General features: G+C 44.8%; 2 protein-coding genes across 2 annotated transcripts in view; both read left to right on the top strand.

The window, feature by feature from the left end:
• large1 (LARGE xylosyl- and glucuronyltransferase 1) overlaps nucleotides 1–20,968 on the top strand; it is a gene marked incomplete at both ends in the record, with an annotated part of 128,979 nt that overhangs the window by 70,028 nt on the left and 37,983 nt on the right. The window lies entirely within an intron of this gene.
• On the top strand, nucleotides 5,308–6,333 carry LOC310789929 (putative nuclease HARBI1; the record flags this gene model as incomplete). The annotated part of the gene is made up of 3 exons (XM_083651651.1): nucleotides 5,308–5,520; nucleotides 5,861–5,987; nucleotides 6,097–6,333. The coding sequence occupies exons 1-3, from the start codon at nucleotides 5,309–5,311 to the stop codon at nucleotides 6,331–6,333; spliced, it is 576 nt and encodes a 191-aa protein (XP_083507777.1). The 5' UTR covers nucleotide 5,308.

Genomic DNA, 20,968 nt, shown 5'->3' on the forward strand with positions numbered 1-20,968 from the left:
TATGGCATAGTTTTGACCCAGAATTCCAAGATGGCTGCCATCCAGTATTGTGGAAATGTAACTTTTGAATGGGAAGGTATACTGTGCGTTTGGGGTTTACCACAAGGAAGGAGATTAACAATGGTGGATGTTTTGGGAGTCATTTCAGAATTATGTTCACTGAAAATATGTTAATGTCAACACCCATTTTACCTTGGTACTGCTGTACCAACTACCTCCAGGATTTCTTGCATTAAAATATTTAATGAATGTATGACAAGATAACTAAAATAAGCTATTTTTATTAGCTGTAGCTATACATTCTGAATCATCAGAGTCCGCTCATCATCTTTAGCCAAGTATGCTGTGTCATACCGGTCGATCACACATGATATGTCAACATCACCATGGCGGACAAGGATGATGGATGACACCTTGTGGACATAGTCCGACCACTTGTATGGGGTGCCATCTTGTGTCTGCCGATCCAATTGCTGATGGAGTTGCCATCATCTAGATCATGCCCATGTCAACGAGAGTCATGTAGGGTTATTGCAGCCCTACAGATTGGAGATAGAGCTTCTTCTAGATGTGCTTGCTCTTCTGCGTCTTCCTGTATGTGATGTTGGAGTTGAATAAGGCCACACATTCATCAAAAACACAATGTTCCAGCAACTTGTGGAGGTTTACAAGTTGACCACAACCAGGTCAATCACTGCCTTGGAGCGCTCCACTCCATCTCAGCAGCTCCTACCTTGAGTTCCTTCCCGGGTAGTCTCGCTTGTCAGACTCCCTCCCTACAATGGCAGAGTCTGGCTGCTAATACCTCCACCCTGGTATAGGGGAAAAAGGCTCCGTTCACCTTTACAACTATCCACCAAACGTATCAAGCAGGCCTGCTTTATTGCACAATCCAGATCCAACCGTTTTCAGCATGTAGCAACGAGCTAGCATTGTTGATGTTGTTGTTTCATAGTGGCACAGGCATTTGAGATAGACAGATTTGACACGGAGGGAGTGGAAACGAAATCCATAAATGGTCGCCACCAGTCAGTCAGAGCGGGTTGGAGCATGCATGCAGGGAGGAGGGTGGAAGATGATTGTGATGCTGCAGACGCGAAGTGCCGCTGTGTGTAAATTCAGCTCGAGCAGGACCCTGGCCATTCACCAGACGCACTGCTTTGCTCCACGCCGGTGACCACTTGTACTGACTTCCTATCTGGCTTCACACAATCACCCGCGGGTCTCACACAAAAATAGATCAGACGCCGAAACAATCTCTGCATGGGGCGAGCCGGCCGCATCACGGCTGGTCTGACTGAACGGTCTAATGTGCTAACAAGTGCACCAAAATGAAACTGGCTGCGCTTCCAGATGCTTAGTCACTTCAGCGTCTGGTGTTTTTGCTCCTTTTCGCATCCACTCATTGCAGACTTAAAATCAGCCCATGCTGCAGAGGAGAAGTTGACCAGATTCTTGCAAGTCCTGGGGGCCCTATCTTCGCAAAAGCAGTACGCCGCGCGCAATGCAAATTGGGGGCGTGCACAAGCGCATGCCTGTTATAATTTTACTGGACATAGGCGTGCCACAATCAGCCGTTTCTGCTCAGAATACGGGGCAGCACCTCTTACACACAAAAAAAAGCACCTCTTACGCGCTAAATACTCTGCTGCGCTTGAGCGCACCATAATCTCTATGCTGTGCAGCGCAGCGCAGATTAAAATTCCTTTTGGATATGTCATTACACGCGGACGTGCCCACGCCAGGACATCAAATTCTGCTGCTAAAATTGGATATTAGCAGATAATTCAGTGAGGCAATGCAATCAACTATAACTCACTGAGAAACTTTTATCACATCGCAAAGAGGGAAATTAATTGAGAAAACTTGTTGGACAATGGACATAGGCTATTCACCTTCACCTTTCCCATAGTCTCGCTGGCCAGCCTCCCCTCCCACGCAGGTCTCCATAGTGGGATTGCGATGGGCGGCGCTTAGCGGCAGTGCCCTTGGAAAATAGTTTCCAACAATCCAAATTGCCCTTTTCAGCGTGTAGCAACGACCTAGCGTGTAGGTTTCTGCCGTTAGCTTGCTAGCTAGTTAGCATTGTTGTTTTCACTGAGGCGGCAGGGCACTATTTACAGCGACACACAGGGAGGAGGGAGCGGAAGCTGCTCTGATTGACGTGGTCGGAGCCAATGACAGAGTTTGTAATAAGCCGGGAGCAGACATCCGACACCCACTGAAACAGTCGCTCCAATGGGGAGCAGCTGTAGAGCAGGGGAGGGCTTATCCCAGTTGCCTGTTTCCGTGGCGCCAGACTCCTCTCCCGGTAGGGAGGGGAGGCTGGCCAGCGAGACTAACATAATTATGAAATTACCCTCAAAACACAATAATTGTCATTACTAAACCATGTTTGGTAGGCATGGATTTGCAATTAAAATAGCTATAATTCACCATTGTTAATCTCCGTCCTTACTCTAAAAATGGTAAACCCCAAACACCACATACGTATATGTTGCCATTCAAAAGTTAAGTTTTCACACTACTGGATGGCAGCCATCTTGGAATTGTGGGTCAAAATTATGACAGAATGTTAAACTGATGTCAGAATCAGTTTCTTTGTGGTTGACTTACACCGAAAAGTGTCTTCATACATTATTCTAGGTGCTCTGGTTCAAAAGTAAATTTTTCAAGATTGTACCAGTGGCCATCTTGGATTTGGCCATCTGGCAGAAAGTCGGAGGATGTTTGGGAGGGGCCTGGGGGCTATTTTAACAAAAGGCCCATAGAAGTCAAATTAATCATCAAAAAATCTTAGCCAGAGAGTGGTCATGGAATTGAGGTTATAGCATCAGTTATCAGAAACTGTGATTTCCTTCTCACGTCATTAAATTCACCATTGATTAGTTACTTTAACAGTTTATGATGTTCTATATGGTATCATTGTAATCCTTGACCATGAAAACATAGGGATAGACATCACCTTTTCTGTGTTATCATGTGTGGTTCAGGAGATATGATGCAAACTACATAATTCACTTATGGCGGAATTAAAATGGCCACCGCGAGGCATTTTTGTGATGGCTTAATTTCTGAAGATTTACGGGGCCCCAAACTATGGCTCTGTCTGTAACGCAAGGAAACTGAATATCACCTGATACCTGAATAGGTACCTGGTTAATTAGGTAGCTAATTTTAATAATAGGTGACTGAAAAATAACTAGTTTCAGACAGCCTAACGGTTTAAGGTAGCAGTTTTATCCTTGTCCTGTAGAGGGCAGTGATACGCCTAGTAACGTCTACACTGCCGGAAACTTGAATGAAAAAGAAGAAGAAGACGGGTTCACTGGTTCCTGAAGAACAGCGTTGACTTGAAAAGACTTGGCGGGTTCCAGACTGTCACACACACTTACCATGGAAGAAGAGGAGATACTTTTTATTTTTATTTGTATTATTATTCATTTTTATTTCAATGACCAGGCGGAGGAAGAGGCCGAAGAGGACAGAGTGAGGATGATACGTTTGAGGCGTTGGGCAGCACTTGCATCTACAGACCGAAACGAGGTAGGCCTAGCATTAGCATGACGCTAACGTGTTAGCGTTAGTTAGCGAAGTTGCTAGCTAACTTTATAAGGAAATTTAAAGAAAAAATATGATTGCCAATACTTGACCAACATGTCACCTTTTGTAACGGTTAAATGTGTAGGCTACATTTTGTTGACAAGCACAAGTGCGGTGTGGACGTGTTTCACTCATTTTCATTCATTCGTTTGTGTGGCTTACTGATTCACGCTAGTTGGTATCAGATGCTGGAATGCTCTGGTGTGGTGAAGTTAGTACCGGTATGCTATTGACTTGTGCCCAGGGTATAGGCCATTGCACCAACACATATTTAGCGGGTAAAATGTCTCAAAGACGAACTAGGATGCTATCTATAGGTGAACCACATCCCACACCATTCCCACATGACTGATAGCGACCAAGATAGTTTACATGATTCAATTCAATTCAGATCAATCACAGTTTAATAAATTATAACACAGATTGGTAAATTGAGGTATTAGGATTTAATACAATTGAAGACAGATGGGTACAGTAATTGATTAAACATTTAACATTGAGATGGTTAAATGTTCACCACTGTATACTTTGGTTAATATGTCACTCTTTATAGAATAAGATAATACCATAAATAGACATTTAAAATCACATGGCCCATTTTTATCATAGGAAATAAATAAATGTGTATGCATATGGCAAATAAATTATTGGTTGACATAAACGGCTTAAACTTTCAACAGATTTCATCAGTTTTAAAATGTACACCTCCCCCAACAGGAGATCTTGACCACCTACTGCCGGCTTAACATGCACGTGCCCCTTCTGCGCATATACTTTGACGGGGAGGACACACGTCCAGACTTCCGGCTCCACCGAGGCTCCATCCAGGGTTCGTACAAAGTGTTGAAAGATTGGGAAATATTTTATTTTAGTTCTTGAATTTTATTCGTATAAAGCTGTATGAATCCTGTCCATCACAGCCCTCCTCCAAACAATGGACCCTCAGCGGCACCATGGCTGGGGACCAGAGCTGGAAGTGCTGGTCTTCCTCTTTTGGCTGGCAGCTGGTGCGTCCTACAGGTAAGGATGGGGTAGTAAATTTTTACTGATATTAATTACATTTTCGGGCATACTGAACACTAAGACAAATTCCTCGTATGTAATCTTGCATATTGTGGCAAATAAATTCAATTCAATGGCTTAAAGATCTGTGAGTCTTTATCGATACCACTATCAATACTTTTCTATTATCTGGTGGAAAGACGAGTCGATAATACATTCGTAACATATTGCTTTTATCGCGTGACAGTCTCAATCTCCATCTGTACCTATAGGGTGACATCCAGGGCTTTTGACATCCCGCGCTCCACAGTCCACCTGCTGGTCCACCGGATGGCGGGGGAACTCCTCAGCGTTGCCCCTCAGGTGATCCGTCTGCCACAGACGGAGGAGGAGCACAGGGCAGTCGGCGATGGCTTCGCTCGCCTGGCCAGGCACCCAGTGTTCAGGAATGCCCGTGGGGCGATTGACGGCTGTCATGTTAGGATCAAGGCTCCTGGAGAAGAGGACGCGCAATGCTACAGGCAAGGCTTAAAGGAACACTCCGCCCATTTTCAACCAGCTTTGTATCATTAGAACATCAGTATTATATCAGAAAACTGTAAACTGCTTTGAAGTCGTTCATTTAGTTTGATATAATAATAAAAATAATAATAATAATATTTTCTTGTGTTTCTTGCTTTAACCCCTGTACAGGAACAGAAAGATGTTTTGTTCCATCCAGCTGCAGGCGGTGTGTGACAGCAGGGGGCGGTTCATGGACCTCTATGTGGGATCACCGGGGTCGGTCCATGATGCAAGGGTGCTGCGGCGAAGTCCCATCTACCGCTCTGCCTACCCTCCCCCTGGCACTTTCCTCCTCGGGGACAGTGGCTACCCCTGTTTGGAGCGACCACTGGCCCTTATAACTCCTTTCAGGTACACGATATCGGCAATCATATCGATATCAGCCGATGTTTTTTTTTTTACAAATCAGTATCGGTCAGAGGTTAATATCTGTTATCGTAAAAAACTTTTCACATTGAGAGGAAATAATGCAGGAAATCTATGATTTATGGGCTTTTCCAAAATGTTTTTCAAATAAAGACATGCATTACTTTTTCAAAATCAGTGTTTACATGTTTTTTCAGTACCGGTATATACCAAATTTGATTATCATGGAAATGTGTTTTTATATAGATCGTAAATATCGGCTATAACAGCAATGTTAATATCGGTATCAGCCAAAATGTTCATATCGGTGCATCCCTACTTTCAGGAGACCTGTCAGAGGTGTAGAGAGGGAGCGCTTCAACACCCACCATGCCAGGGCTCGCAGCATCATCGAGCGAGCCTTTGGAATGATGAAGACCCGGTGGAGAGCCATCTTCCTGCAGGCCCTGGAGGTAATTTTCTTTTTCATTGCTGACAAACTGTGAGAATGACAGCAGCAAGTGAGCAAATTCAAAGAAAATACTACATTATCCTTGAATTAATCTTTGCTTTCACTCTAAGGTACACTCCACCTTTGTTCCTGATGTCATCATGGCATGCGCCACGCTGCACAACATCTGCCTGGGAGTGGGTGACGTCATGGAGGAGGAAGATGTGCCAGACCCTGCTGAAGATGATGACGAGGGCGAGGCACAAGTCGCCGGAGAGATGAACGGGAACGGCCTGCGTGACCGTCTGTCAGCACAAGTTAGCGCTCTCCAGGGTGTGGTCGGTGGACATGGCTACGCACGGCACTGAGAACCCATTTTCAGTTGAGGGTTTTTTGTTTTGTGTACCCCTTGAGCTGTTTTGCCATGCGAGTAGTACCCCCTCACTTGTTTGTGTTGCTAATTCTCCTAAATTTGTTGTTACTATTATGTGTCTTTTCAACTGTGCTTTATCACAAAAAATGTTACCACAATCTGAGCAGCTGACGTGTTTCTTCCTAAGAACTTCACTGTTTTTCTGTGAGTCTAAACCTGAATAAGGTTCACTAGTTTCCATCCATTCTTCATCACTGTGTTCAGTCTCCGGTTCAGAAGAGTCTGAAGTCTTGTCATCACGAGTTGGTTGTAAATTACTAGCTGGATCTAAGATCCTGGCTGGTTCTGATACTCCACAGTCCTCTCCATCAGCTTATGTTTTCATCTGTTCAGTTGAGCTGCTGGCTAGAGGCTCTGCCTCTCTGTTCTCCTCAGTTTGGATACAAACCACAGGTGACCTTGTATTATTGTAAATAGTAATTCTTATTAAATTTGTTGTAAATAGTTTGTAAATGGGTTGTATAATAAACATGATTTAATCAGTTGCAATATTTGAGTTTCAGTTTGCTGTAATATTTGAAATTGAGCAATTTGCTGGTTTAACAAAACGTGTTTATTTTCCAAAACATGGTAGAAAACAATACAGTTAGGTCCTTGTCTAACTTATTTCAACAGTATTTTCTTTCATTTTAAACAGACTAAGTTTGTCATATCTGAAATTTTTCAACTGCTAAGCTATTGAACTACCGTAAATTCCGGACTATAAGACGCACCGGTGTATAAGCCGCGGGACCAAAATTGACTATTTTTTTCTTCTATAAGCCGCACCGGACTATAAGCCGCGGGTGTTTTGATGTTTAATTACCATATGAAAGGGTTCGTGCACAGAGAGGAATGTCGGGAAAGAGATCGCTGTTTGGGGAAGCTCCCATTTATTAACATTTCAACAAAACAAAACAAAAGTCAGGTCACTAATCCCCAGACAAAATCACACAACAATAGGCTACCGTATATGTGCAGCAAACCTGTAACCAGAGAAGTCAAGTCACTAATCCTCGTCTTCCTCTTCTTCCTGCGTACTGAAACCACCAAAGTCCTCATCTTCAGTGTCGGAAACGAACAGGTTCAGGGTGGCTTCGTCAACCACTCTCCTCTCTCCTTCAGGTGCCATGGCACGAGTCCGATACCTCACGAGTCCGACACCTCACGAGTCCGAAAAAAGAGGCTAACTTCCCCCAGACCCTAACCCAAAACCTAACCTCTCCCACCCCCACGCCTAAACCTAACATCCCCCAGACCCTAACCCAAAACCTAACCTCTCCCACCCCCACGCCTAAACCTAACCTCCCCCAGACCCTAACCCAAAACCATGAGGTGTCGGACTCGTGAGGTATCGGACTCGTGAGGTATCGGACTAGGGGGCAGTCCCCGTGGCGTCATCCTCTTCATCCCGCAGCAGTCCAGCGTTTTGGAACCCGTTGGTAATGGTGGATGTTTTCACACTCCTATAATATTCCGTGATCTTCCTTTGTGTGAATTCGCCGAAGTTTGTGATTTTCTCCTGATAGTCGGGAGGGAGTTGTTCAGTAGTTCTCCCCCGGACGGACAGTCCCTTTTGCCCAGGTTACGCGCGGCTGCTCTGTTTGATCGGCGGCTGCTCTCTTTTAATGCGAGATTGACTGCTTTCAACTTGAAAGCTGCCTCGTGTGAATTTCTGCGTACCTTCCCCATGGTAAGTGAGAGTGTTGCTTCTACTGCTCGTCTTGTTGTGAATATTCCTTGATCTTCCTTTGTGTGAATTCGCCGAAGTTTGTGATTTTCTCCTGGTAGTCGGGGGAGGGAGTTGTTGCCCGAGTGGCCGTTTGCTTACCGTAATTACCATATGTAAGTGGTCACGCACAGAGGGGATTGTCGGGAAGAGATGGCTGTTTGAGGAAGCTCCCATTTACCGTATTACAACATTTCAACAAAACAACATAACACAACACCACCGTTGTTTATTTTTACAGTGCACACAGTGTCCGCGGTGTGGTGAAAAGAGGGCAAGAGAGGAAATTAAAACAGAAGTGGATTTATAGTTAGAAAGAGTGCTAAAAAAGAGAGATTTTTTTTTTTTTTTTTTTTTTTTTCCTGAAAAAATCCATAGATAAGACGCACCGTTATATAAGCCGCAGGGGCCAAAAAACGGGGAAAAAGCCGCGGCTTATAGTCCGGAATTTACGGTACTACAAAAACAAGGCTTGGGTGAAAAATCACACATTTGTAGATACAGAACTGGGTTGATTCAACCTAAGTAAAAGGTCAAAAGACCAACATGAAATCATCTTAAACGAGACCTTCAGAGAGGAAAAAAAAAGGTTGAATGATTTTGCACATGATCTCACAAATATCTGAAAACTAAACTGTTTCACAGGCATTCATTTGACAGTTATTGAGAGTTGATTTTGAGTTAAGTTGAGTGATGTCATTAATGACAACACTGCCTCCACAACTTAACACAGATCAGCTCTCAATAACTGTCTAAATAAATGCATGCAGAATTGGTTACAGTTGTCAGATATGTGTGAGATCATGTGCAAGATCAATCTGCATTGTTTATGAAACAAAATGCAAATGAGAACTTCACTGAAAAACCATGCTGATTTATTTTGCACAAGATCTCACAAATATCTGAAAACTAAACCGTTTCACAGGCATTCATTTGACAGTTATTGACAGTTGATTTTGAGTTAAGTTGAGTGATGTCATTAATGACAACACTGCCTCCACAACTTAACACAGATCAACTCTCAATAACTGTCTAAATAAATGCATGCAGAATTGGTTACAGTTGTCAGATATGTGTGAGATCAATCTGCATTGTTTATGAAACAAAATGCAAATGAGAACTTCACTGAAAAACCATGCTGATTTATTTTGCACATGATCTCACAAATGTCTGAAAACTCTAAACAATTTTGCAGGCATTCATTTAGTTTGACAGATTTTAAAGTTAATTTGAGTTCAAGTGAGTGATGTCATTTGTCCATGAATGACTTCACTGCCTCCACAAATGAACACAGACCAACTCTCAATAAATGTCAACCTAAATGAATGCCTGCAAAACTGTTTGCAGTTTTCAGATGTCTGAGATCATGTGCAAAATAAATCAGCATTGTTCTCCTTTAAACTAGGAGCAGAGAAAGTGGCAGCAAGCAAGCTCAAAGTCAACATAGAATCAAAAGTGGAAAAAGGAGCTTACTGGTTACTTTTTAGGGAGAATATTTAATCCAGAAGTGTTGGTACACAGGTAACCTCAGGTTTACATACAATGTACAACTTCAAATACAATAAGAGACACGGGCAGGAAAACGCAACACGTTTCAACCTCACTGGGTCTTCATCAGGCTGAAGGCTGACGAAGACCCAGTGAGGTTGAAACGCGTTGCGTTTTTCCTGCCCGTGTCTCTTATTGTATTTGAAGTTGTACATTGTATGTAAACCTGAGGTTACCTGTGTACCAACACTTCTGGATTAAATATTCTCCTTTAAACTAAAAATAAGTTAGAAAGAAAATGCTCAACGCCTATCCATAAATCTCTCTAGGATAGAGAAGAGTCTATCGGATCGCTCTGCCTCATCCCTCCTCCTCTGCGCCTGCCTCTCTCGTTCACGCTCCATCTCCTCCTCAATCAGATCGGCGAGGCGACGCCGCTTCCTCTGTGCTGGGGCCGGGGCCATTTCTTGTGGTCTTTCTGGCTCTCCTGCCTCTCTCTCTCCACCTCCTGACCCTCCAGCCTCCGCCTCCTCCTCCTGTGCTCCATCGCCTTTCTCCTGTCCAGCTGCTGGCTTTGGCACACCCTCCAATGGCAACGTGGCCCGGACCACCGCAGGCGTAATCGAATGCTTCTTCCCCAGGGCCTGGTCCATCAGGGTGTACCAAGGCCAGGTGGCCGGTGTGGCTTCACCACGGTCCGTACCACTACCGGTTGGTGGATCCTTCAGTTTCTAGACAACAGTGCATAAAGTAAACAAAAGACACTTGCGTTGCAGTACTGACATAGGGTGGCCTGTGGCTAATGCTCTATACCAGAGGTTCTCAAATGTTTTTCAGCCAAGGACCCCTTACAAGATAGAAAATATACCGGGGACCCCCTCATTCTGATTTGTGATTTTGGGCTAAGCTTTATTGTTTCCACGGTAACGTGCTCGACTTTTAAATTGATAGGTTTGTTAGATTAGAATGTAATCATTTGAACCATTTTAGATTTAAAGCATAACATATTTCCGTTGAACTATGAAGCTTTTGCAACAACAAAAACGTTTTTATTTTTATTTTCCTGAAAACTTTTTCGCGGACCCCCTTGCAAAGTGCCACGGACCCCTGGGGGTCCCCGGACCCCCATTTGAGAACAACTGCTCTATACAATGAATACCTTGTAATGGGTCTTCAGGTTGTCCCATTTCTTGTGGGCAGTTTTCCAATCAACTTTACCCTCCAGCCCAATCTCAGCAAGTACTTGTCTGCAAAACACACACATACACAAAACACAAACAGAATATCACATAAATGTAGTAAAACCAATGATTTAACTTACAACGTGGGTGTTGCTAGTGTGCTATACACTCAGGTCTACTATGGCAAGGAGAAATGGCATATGTTGACAAGTAACCCTAGTTTCAGGAGAAATGGGCATAACGTTACTGGCTATTCTGTCCTTCCTAAAGCTTCACCCAGAGCATAATAATCGGTGGTGTTCACTGTTGTACAGTACAACAGTACTAGGTGTGTAACTTACTTCCATCCATCGCAGGCCGAATTCCTGCCCCCCGTGAAAACTTGGCTGTGCTGCATCCTGGACTTGATCAGCTTAGCTGTATCTTGTTTTGTCCCTATAAAATAAATCAGTTGCCAGTGTCAACAGCAAACGGACGGTCGCTGCCACTAGCTAAAAATCCAAAACATGACTGCATACTGGTAGCTAACGTTAACAACACGTGCATAACGTTACCTAAATGATTTCTTCCTATCGATATAACGTTACAGGAAACGTTACATATTCACCAACAAACGAGTACCTAAGTTATGACAGCTAATCATTTAATAAAGCACGGTTAAAAAGTTAAACTCAACTTACACTTGAAGGTGAACGCACCGTCGTCTGCCATGCTGCTATTCGGCTTGCTTGCGTAGTTACGTTAACGTTACTGTAGTCCTGGCTGGCTGCTGCGCAACCTGGTTAGGAACCTTGCTAGGCTGTCCAGATCGCAGTCAAGTAGGACGTTTCCTACTGACCCGCAAAAGTGACTTTTCAGACACCCTAATAACAAACTGTCGCAGTAAAATGAAGTAATGGTTGACGTTATTGACCATGCTAAAATAAAAATCCAAAGAAAGTGATGATGTTCGTTATTTAGCCAATAGTTGTTTAGCTTTTTTCTGATGCGGTAGGTTTTCTGGGCGCCGCCATTAACGGAAATTCCGGGGGAAGAGCGTCATTCTTCTTCGTCGATTGGAAGGGTCGCAATGCATCATGGTATACCCTAACCCACCAAAGGTACCACTGATGGTTCCTTACGAATTGGGCCAAAATAGGTACCTGGAAAGGTTGCAAATTCAGTCACCTTTTGTATAAAACTGGTTTCAGACAGCCTAAAACATAAAAATGACAACTTCCTACCTAGAATTGCCACCTTAATTCCTCGTTTCCTTGCGTTACAGACAGAGCCTATATGTGTACCAAGTTTCATGCTTTTATGAAAAAGTGAACATGATTTTCACATATCATCTGGACTAATACACAGAAATCAGGGTTTTGTCATTTATATGGGAGAAGGTTTTTTACAGAGTGATAACTATCAATAAGCTACCAGATTGGCAGGGTTATCATACCAAAATATAAACTAGAGACATGTAGGAAGACAAAAATACAAAAATTGCGCGGTCCCCTTAGGTGGTACCGATTTCACCATTGGCCCATGGACTAATTGCATTGTATCCTTCTCAAAACACCACTGAATTCACCAAAACACCACCTAATTCACCATTAACTATTCATGTGAACAGTTTATGATGTTGTATAGGGTGTCATTGTAATCCCTGACCATGAAAACATAGGGGTAGACATCACATTTTCTGCGTTATCATGTGTGGTTCAGGAGATATGATGAAATCAGGGTTTTGTCATTTTTTGGGGGTAGGTTTGTTTACAGAGTGATAACTATCCTTAAGCTACCAAATCGGAAGGGTTATCATACCAAAATATAAACTAGAGACATGTAGGAAGACAAAAATAACAAAATCGTGCGGTCACCTCAGGTGGTACCGATATGTCAAAATTTGAGCCTTGGCCCATGGACTAACACAGAGGCGCTGACGCACACCATTCATTCATCCAGCATCAGCCATCACTAAGTCACCCTCTTCTACTTCCCCTCAGTGCTATTCAGCAGTCATTCTGGGGTTAGGTGTGGAGCCCCCGGGGAAATTAGACCGCCACTCTAAAGACCCCTATTTCATGTTTTACTCCCTCCCATATACCCCGGCCTCCAGCGAGTGCCTTCCACAACCCTGGCCACTCTTGACAAATGCTCGGCCTGCGGGGTAGCGCGCCCTGGGGGAGAGGGCAGGTATTACAAGGTCAGGGTGCTCCGTGTAGAGGTGTGGAAGCTGCCTGTGACCTCATGACATCTGAGCAGCTCTCTGGAGTTGTGTCTCGATCCACGTCCATTTCTCTCTGTCTCCAGCTGGAGGCAGGTACAGCATGACAGTGAGTGAGTGAGTGAGCGAGCGAGCGAGTGTGTGTGTGTGTGTGTGTGTGTGTGTGTGTGTGCGTGTGCGTGCGTGCGTGTGTGTGTGTGTGTGTGTGTGCGTGTGAGTGAGTGTGTGTGTGCGTGTGAGTGAGTGTGTACCGTATGTGTGAAAAGAGTCTTTCTTAGTTGCCTGCAGTTAAGAAGCTACTACACAAAAGAAATAAGGCCAGGCTAGCTCTTAGCTCAGTTTGTAAAGCCAATGTGGAAGTAACTTAAACCTGTATTCTTTTGAATGGCCTGCAGGGGGCGACTCCACTGACTGCGAAATAAGTCAGATTACCGTAAATTCCGGACTATAAGCCGCGGCTTTTTTCCCGTTTTTTGGCCTTTTTTGGCCCCTGCGGCTTATATAACGGTGCGGCTTATCTATGGATTTTTTCAAAAAAAAAAAAAAAAACTCTCTTTTTTAGCACTCTTTCTAACTATAAATCCACTTCTGTTTTAATTTCCTCTCTTGCCCTCTTTTAACAACATAACATAACATAACATAACACAACACAGGTAAGCAGAAAGAAAAAGACGAAGCAATCACCGCCATGAATGAGGAAATGACTCACCTGCTGGAGGCTGGAGATACACGGCTTGGGCTAAACTTTTACTCCATGAAACACTATCGATTAAGTCCGACATCGCTCAGAGGTTTGAGCAGCTTGAAAACAAGTTTGAAAACGTGCAGAAGTCCATCCACTCACTCACTAAAGAAAATAAGCGAACAGAGTTTCTAATGCGGAAAAGCGCATCAGCGCACTGGAGGACAAAAACAACACAGTGAGTCCGAAAGTGGATAAAATGCAAAAACAAATCGAAACCCTGCACACGCAGGTTGATGACTTAATCAGCAGGAGTAAAAGAAATAACATTCGCCTGATCAATGTAAAAGAGGGAGCTGAGATTGGTGACATGGACGCTTTCGTGGCAAAATCCTGTGTTACATCCTGGACCTGAAGGAAGGCGAGAAACCACCAGAGGTGGACAGGGCACACCGGGCGCCTCGGCCACGTCCAGACCCCGGCCTGCCACCGAGGGCCATCTTCATCTGCCTACTCCGCTGGCCCGACCGTCAACTCATCCTCCAGGCTGCGGGGAAGAAGCCCCTCACCTGGGAGGGTACGCACTTTTTCGTCCGGCAGGACCTCTCCGCGTTGGTGCAACAGAAACGCGCAACATACAACAGCATCATCGAAAAGGTTAAAGTCAATGGATATCGCTTTGGCGTACTGTACCCAGCGAGACTCGTCATAACCATTGATGGACAGCGGCGGAACAAGAGCTCAAAGTGAAACTGCCGAATATCTTTTGAGTTGGACTGGTCAATAGTACTGTGAGTAACTAAAATAAAAAAATAAAAAACGGAATTCTCTCTTCTTTAGCACTCTTTCTAACTATAAATCCACTTCTGTTTTAATTTCCTCTCTTGCCCTCTTTTCACCACACCGCGGACACTGTGTGCACTGTAAAAAAAAAAAAAAAATACCATTAAAACACCCGCGGCTTATAGTCCGGTGCGGCTTATATAAGAAAAAAATAGTCAACTTTGAAGGTGCGGCTTATACACCGGTGCACCTTATAGTCCGGAATTTACGGTACATGGAAGTGAATGAAAAGAATCGCCGTACCTCTGCATTGATTTATGACCTCAGTAAACACTTTCCCAGTGAGTTTATGGTCTCAATCGCTAGTTTCAAGTCTTCTTCAAAACAGCCTGATGTTCATTCATTTAATAAATGATGGTCCCATTTAGAGTAAAATAGACGATAAAGCATACTATTTTTGTGGGCGTGATTGACAGGTTGCCTGTCCAGTGATCGCACAGCTCGTCGAACACGGACCAATAGCAGGCAGGACTGCGACTCTTCTCAACTCGACTTGACTCGACTCAAACTTTATTTATAAAGCACATTTAAAACAACCACAGTTACAGTGCTGTAACAGGTCAATAAGAAAAAGGTAACCATCCTAAATGCAATGTAGTACATAATAATATACCATAATATATAACTAATTCACTCCACTTCTGGCTCCAAATAACCAAGATGGTGAGTGACGGTGAAAATGCCAACCTCAAGGCTTCAAAACGTTAGCGTGGTAAAGCAGCCGCTCACGTGAACTCATATACGCTTTTTGCAATCCAATTTGCCCTTTTGGGACACTTAATAAATCTTGAATCTTGAATCTTGAATATTTAATTTGGTTCTGTGGGACCGTATGGCCTGAAGCCCTGGGAGGACTTTAGCAGAAACTGCAAAGTGGACGAGCCAATCAGCGACTGCGCTCAGTGCCCTGTGATTGACAGCGCAAGTTTTGTCTGTCAACGCAACTACTCCTGCCCACGCTCCCGCCCCCGCAAGCACTGGGTGGAAGCTTCTGGCCAGACGGTCCCGCAGAACAAAATTAAATGTGAGGTCTGACTTGCCGATACCGATTTTGGCCGATTCCGATTTTCTTTCTAAGAACAATAATTGGTTCCTCAAAGAAAGTTAAGGGACAGACCCAACCCAATTGAGTTTTATGATGTGGTGTTACAGTAGCTTAGCCTGGTAAACCAGCCCGTCACGTGAACCCACATTTCATTGGGTTCTGCCAAACGGTCTGGCCCCAACTCTTCACCCAGTCCTTACCAGGGTCGGGAGCATGGGCGGGCATAGTTGCGTTGACAGACAAACGCAACATTAGCAAGTTGATAGATCAGACTTTTGCCAAATCCAGTCGGTGGAATAGCGAAAACGTCTTTTCCGCCGAGAAACTCCGCAAGCGCATACTCTTGCTCTTGTTTCATTGTTGTTATCGAGTCTATTTCTGCAGTAACTTCACTTATGGCTGTGTTTATGCTAACGTTCACATTACTGCTAGTTACTTCGGAAGCCGCCATGTTTGCTACAGCGTCGGCCTGTATTCACGTCATCAACTACGTCCGTCCGCTCCTGATTGGCCAACTTGCGCTGTCAATCACAGGGCACTCAGCGCAGTCGCTGATTGGCTTTGCAGCTTCTGCTGAACACCCTCCCAGGCCTTGAGGCCAGACCGTCTCGTCACGTGACGGGCTGGTTTAGCAGGCTAACAGTAGCTGGTGAGGAGCCTCAATGCTGTGTTTCTGAAACGGCCCACTTCACCAGGGGCTTTCAGTTCAGCAGGGAGCCCGTGTCTGGAACAAACAAAGCTTATGAATAGGATTTTTCATGCTCTCTCTCTCTCTCTCTCTCTCTCTCTCTCTCGGAGGAGACCTCTCTCTCCGGAGAGAGAGAGAAGGAAAGAGAGATGGGGTGTGTGTGTGTGTGTGTTCGCGCGTTGCTCCGCGCATAGCGTACTGACAGAGAGGAAGAGATCTCTGCTCTGCCGCTGCGAGTGCACAGCGCTACTGTGTGTGTCAGTGTGTGTGTGCGCGCATGCGTGCGTGCATGCGTGTGTGTGATTCGATTAAATCTTATGACGTGATAAGATCATGCATTTTAGCACCGCGTGCACCGCTCTCTTCAATGAGGAAATGGAAATCCAGACCTTGTAGAAAAGTGTCGATTTTTGGGGTTAGGGTTGAAAGTAATGTAAACCACTTTCTGAGACACACAATTACTCACATAAGACCCTAAATTTAATAGTTAGAAGGTTTTTGTGGATTTTGGTTTCCAGGGACTTTAACTGTCTATATTGTCATTGCATAATCACAAGGTGTGAATTGTCTTGCGAATACTCCACGTCATGTGGGGAAAAATGTTTGTCCCTCCAAGTGAAATAGAGCGGTCTGACCTCGAGTCAGATTTCCACGGAGTCTTGCAGAAGTATCGCCCCCTAGTGTTTGCTCCATAATTCAAAGACAAGCCGATGCTATATAAATCATTGACCAGAACATTAGTTCATCTGCTGTCACAAATTGTGTGAGATAGCTGTGAGGCTGACCTATTTTCAGCCTGCTCTCAGCGACACAGTGTTACACACACACACACACACACACACACACACACACACACACACCCACACACACACACACACACACACACACACACACACACACCCACACACACACACACACCCACACACACACACACACACACACACACCCACACACACACACACACACACACACACACACACACACACACACACATGGTGCTTTGTGGGCCTTCAAGACATGTAAAAAATGCTCAGTGTGTTTATAGGCCACTGTAAGTGGGGCATTAATCAACAGATGTACATGTGCTTGTGCTGCTGGGTGAGTAAATCAATAACACAGAGGAGAAGCTGGCACTGACTGGACACACAGCAGATTGACAGGCTGTGCTAACGGACAGACAGGTTGCATAGGTGTTGCACACACCAGCTCCATGTACCTTACTGTAGGTTTCTGCTGGAGGTTGCAGCAGGTTTTTCCAGCTCAAAAATTTGATTGAATATATCGATCAGCCGCCATATCGGTAATGGGTTCATCCCCCCCTACAGTAAAATCATATCGTGTTGGTGTCAGAAATCCCATATCGATCGGGCTCTAGTACCACCTCCGCCTCGTTTTGAGCCAGGAAAAACCCTGCAACCAGGGACAACCAGGAAGCCATCCCTGGAGCCACCTCTCCTGCTTAGTTGGTCCTGTGCAGTGGAAGAGGGCAGGGCTGCTCATGAGGAAGAGTGTGGCTATGCTGTGGCATAAGCTGCTCCCCCTCTCTCGGTGCGGCTTGAGAGAGGGGGAGACATTAGGTTTGACCCAAATGCCTGGGCTCTCTTAAAAGGATTCGGAACAGAGTTAATACAGTAAGACTTGATTCAGAGCACGGTTAATACGGTAAGACATGTTGGATATAATTTAATTTCCCGGTGTCCCTTTTAGTATAATGCTAACTTCAGTCAGGAACACTCTAGTCACAAGCTAGTTCTTCAGAGTTTCAAAAAGAACAAGGAATGACCATAAAATGATTACATACAGCTTGTGTAGCATAATCAAGTGTTGTTGTTTTTAAGCAGTGGGGAGTTCAGCGAGATTTTGGAAAGACTTGAGGTGACAAGTGAAGGAGGTGTGGACCCCGACCCCACAGGTCTGCACAGTCAGACAGAGGCACAGGGCAGAGACAACTCCCTGGTCTGCACAGACAGACGGAGGCACAGGGCAGAGACAACTCCCCGGTCTGCACAGACAGAAGGCTCTTTCACACCGGCCTTGAAAGCCAAAAAATGCACGGAAAATAGGATTCACGCCTCCGATGTGAAAGTCGTGAACGCGCGTTGGTGGATAATTGTTTTACGCCTTTTGTCCCGCCACGGTAGGTAGTAACAGCACCGGGTTACCTGGCAACCCGCCTCCATTTGAAAGCGTCGTCGCAGCGAGCCGGAAAAGGTGCGAATGGTCTGCTCATTCATAAAAAAATTACAGGGGAAATCACCTCATGTAATGTATCAAGAAAGTGCAGGAGTGAAAGTAAAAAAAGTAGCCTATACAATCATGACTGCAGGGGCGCCAGGAGGAATGCTCCGTGCGGTTAGGCTTTATGCTCAAACGATGTTGACATTAGTAGGTAAAATTAACGGATATAATAATAAGCTTCAGAGGGCTATAGCTGTCTGTGGCGAGTTGGTCTGAGGATATTCCCTCTCGAAATCAGCTCTGTGCATTCCCTTACAAAAACTACTAACGTTAAGTAGTCATGTGCATTTATAGCCTATACTATTCCCCCGACGAGCTGCAGCTGTTTGATATGCGGGCGGTCGTGTATCGTTCCAATTTTAGTATAGCCTACTGAATTGGAGCGATACAGAGAAGACTGGCGTGCGGTCGTGTATCGTTCCAATTTTAGTAGGACACCATATGCAAATATTCATTTGGGCTAGGAGGAGCTGGAAATCCCTCCGCTCGCCTTTCAATCCGGGCGCGGGGGATTTCACCTGAAAGTACACCACAGCACGGGATTGTGGCCGTGCTGCTTGGCTCTGTGTGAAAGCAATTTCTGTGGCGAGGGTGCGAGCTTTGCGGGACTCCTAAACTGCAATTTTTGCGCGATCTGTGTGTGAAAGAGCCTAGACAGACAGAGGCACAGGGCAGAGACAACTCCCCGGTCTGCACAGACAGACAGACAGAGGCACAGGGCAGAGACAGAGAGATGTGTCATGTCTCGAGGAGTGGAGGACGATAGCGTTTCCTCGGTAATACACACATGCACACACGGCCACACGCACAACACGTTCACGCACACACGTGCACTCATGCACAGTTTAACACGCGTCTGGAAATGAATGGCAAATTAATTTCCTCATTGGCGAGACTTTGGAACGCTATGGACAGAGTGGCTCGAAAGACGCACAAGCCAGTAATGCATGCACACGCACACACACGCATGCATGCACACACAGCACGGATGGGTGCGCCCCCAGACCCACGCACGGGTCAGATTATGCACAAAACTGCACTTCGATACCTGGGTGTGATTTTTATATAAAATACTTATTTTTATATGAAATAAATACTTGCACTGTCTGTCCAAAAGTTCAATATTTACATACCTGTGCTTCAACAGCCCACCTCCCCCCACTCCTCAACCATTATAGTCTAATCCCAATTAGAGTTTTTATGATTCTCAGAATTCTGATGCTGTACAGCTCCGGCCATGTGAATGGATGAGACCGAATTGAAGGAAAATCTGTGCTGTTTTTACCACTGCGCTGGACCGGTGGTCCCGCCGGGGTCATAAGATGGACAGTCTGTCAGTCAGACGTTTAGTGAGTTTAGTGGGGAAATGGCCGTACTGTAGGTAGGGATAGGAAGAGAGAGAGAGAGTCAGGATTCGAGGGGTGGGTAGGATTAGTGGCTAGGCCAGGGGTTCCCAACCTTTTTTGGCTTGTGACCCGATTTTGACATCACAAAAATCTAGAGACCCTAGACATTCAAATTCCGGTACACCATCGATAATATCATCAGTGACATCAACAGTCTGCTTCTTTTTCCCCCCTCAGAATTCTGACTTTAATCAGAATCAGAATCAGAAAGACTTTAATGATCCCCGGGGGGAAATTGGGATCTCCCCCCAATTTCCCCCCAATCTCAAACTTCTGACTTTATTTTCAGAATTCTGCCTTTATTCTCAGAATCCTGATTTAAAGTTATAATATCAAACATTTTCATAATTATCTTTTTTTAAAGTCACTATCTGATAGTGAGCCCATTGACACTGTTTGGATCTCAGTCATCGCCATAGGTGTCACCCAAGAGAACAAAACTGAAATCTTAGAGATTATACTTTCACTTCATACTGCCTCTGATTTCATGGTGCCCCTCTGCTACAGTATCTACCATTCACCCCTGTGTGAACAGAGAGGCGGGAGTAGTAGTCAGGCAGAGGGAAGCACGCAAGTGATCACAGTGGCTTCATATCAATTTGATTGACACAAGCAATAATTGGCCATCACTGGTCTGATGAAGTCTTTCCACAAAGGTGGTGGTCTGGAAGGAGTACCAGAGACTGATACCACACTGGTACTCTCATAGTGTAACACATGCAGCCTCTGCAGTAGACTGATACCACACTGGTACTCTCATACTGTAACACATGCATGTAGTAGACTGATACCACACTGGTACTCTCATACTGTAACACATGCATGCAGTAGACTGATACCACACTGGTACTCTCATACTGTAACACATGCATGTAGTAGACTGATACCACACTGGTACTCTCATACTGTAACACATGCAGCCTCTGTAGTAGACTGATACCACACTGGTACTCTCATAATGTAACACATGCAGCCTCTGCAGTAGACTGATACCACACTGGTACTCTCATCATGTAACACATGCTGCCTCTGTAGTAGACTGATACCACACTGGTACTCTCATACTGTAACACATGCAGCCTCTGTAG

This window comes from Poromitra crassiceps, assembly GCF_964638095.1.
Source record: "Poromitra crassiceps genome assembly, chromosome: 2".
Lineage (NCBI taxonomy): Eukaryota > Metazoa > Chordata > Actinopteri > Beryciformes > Melamphaidae > Poromitra > Poromitra crassiceps.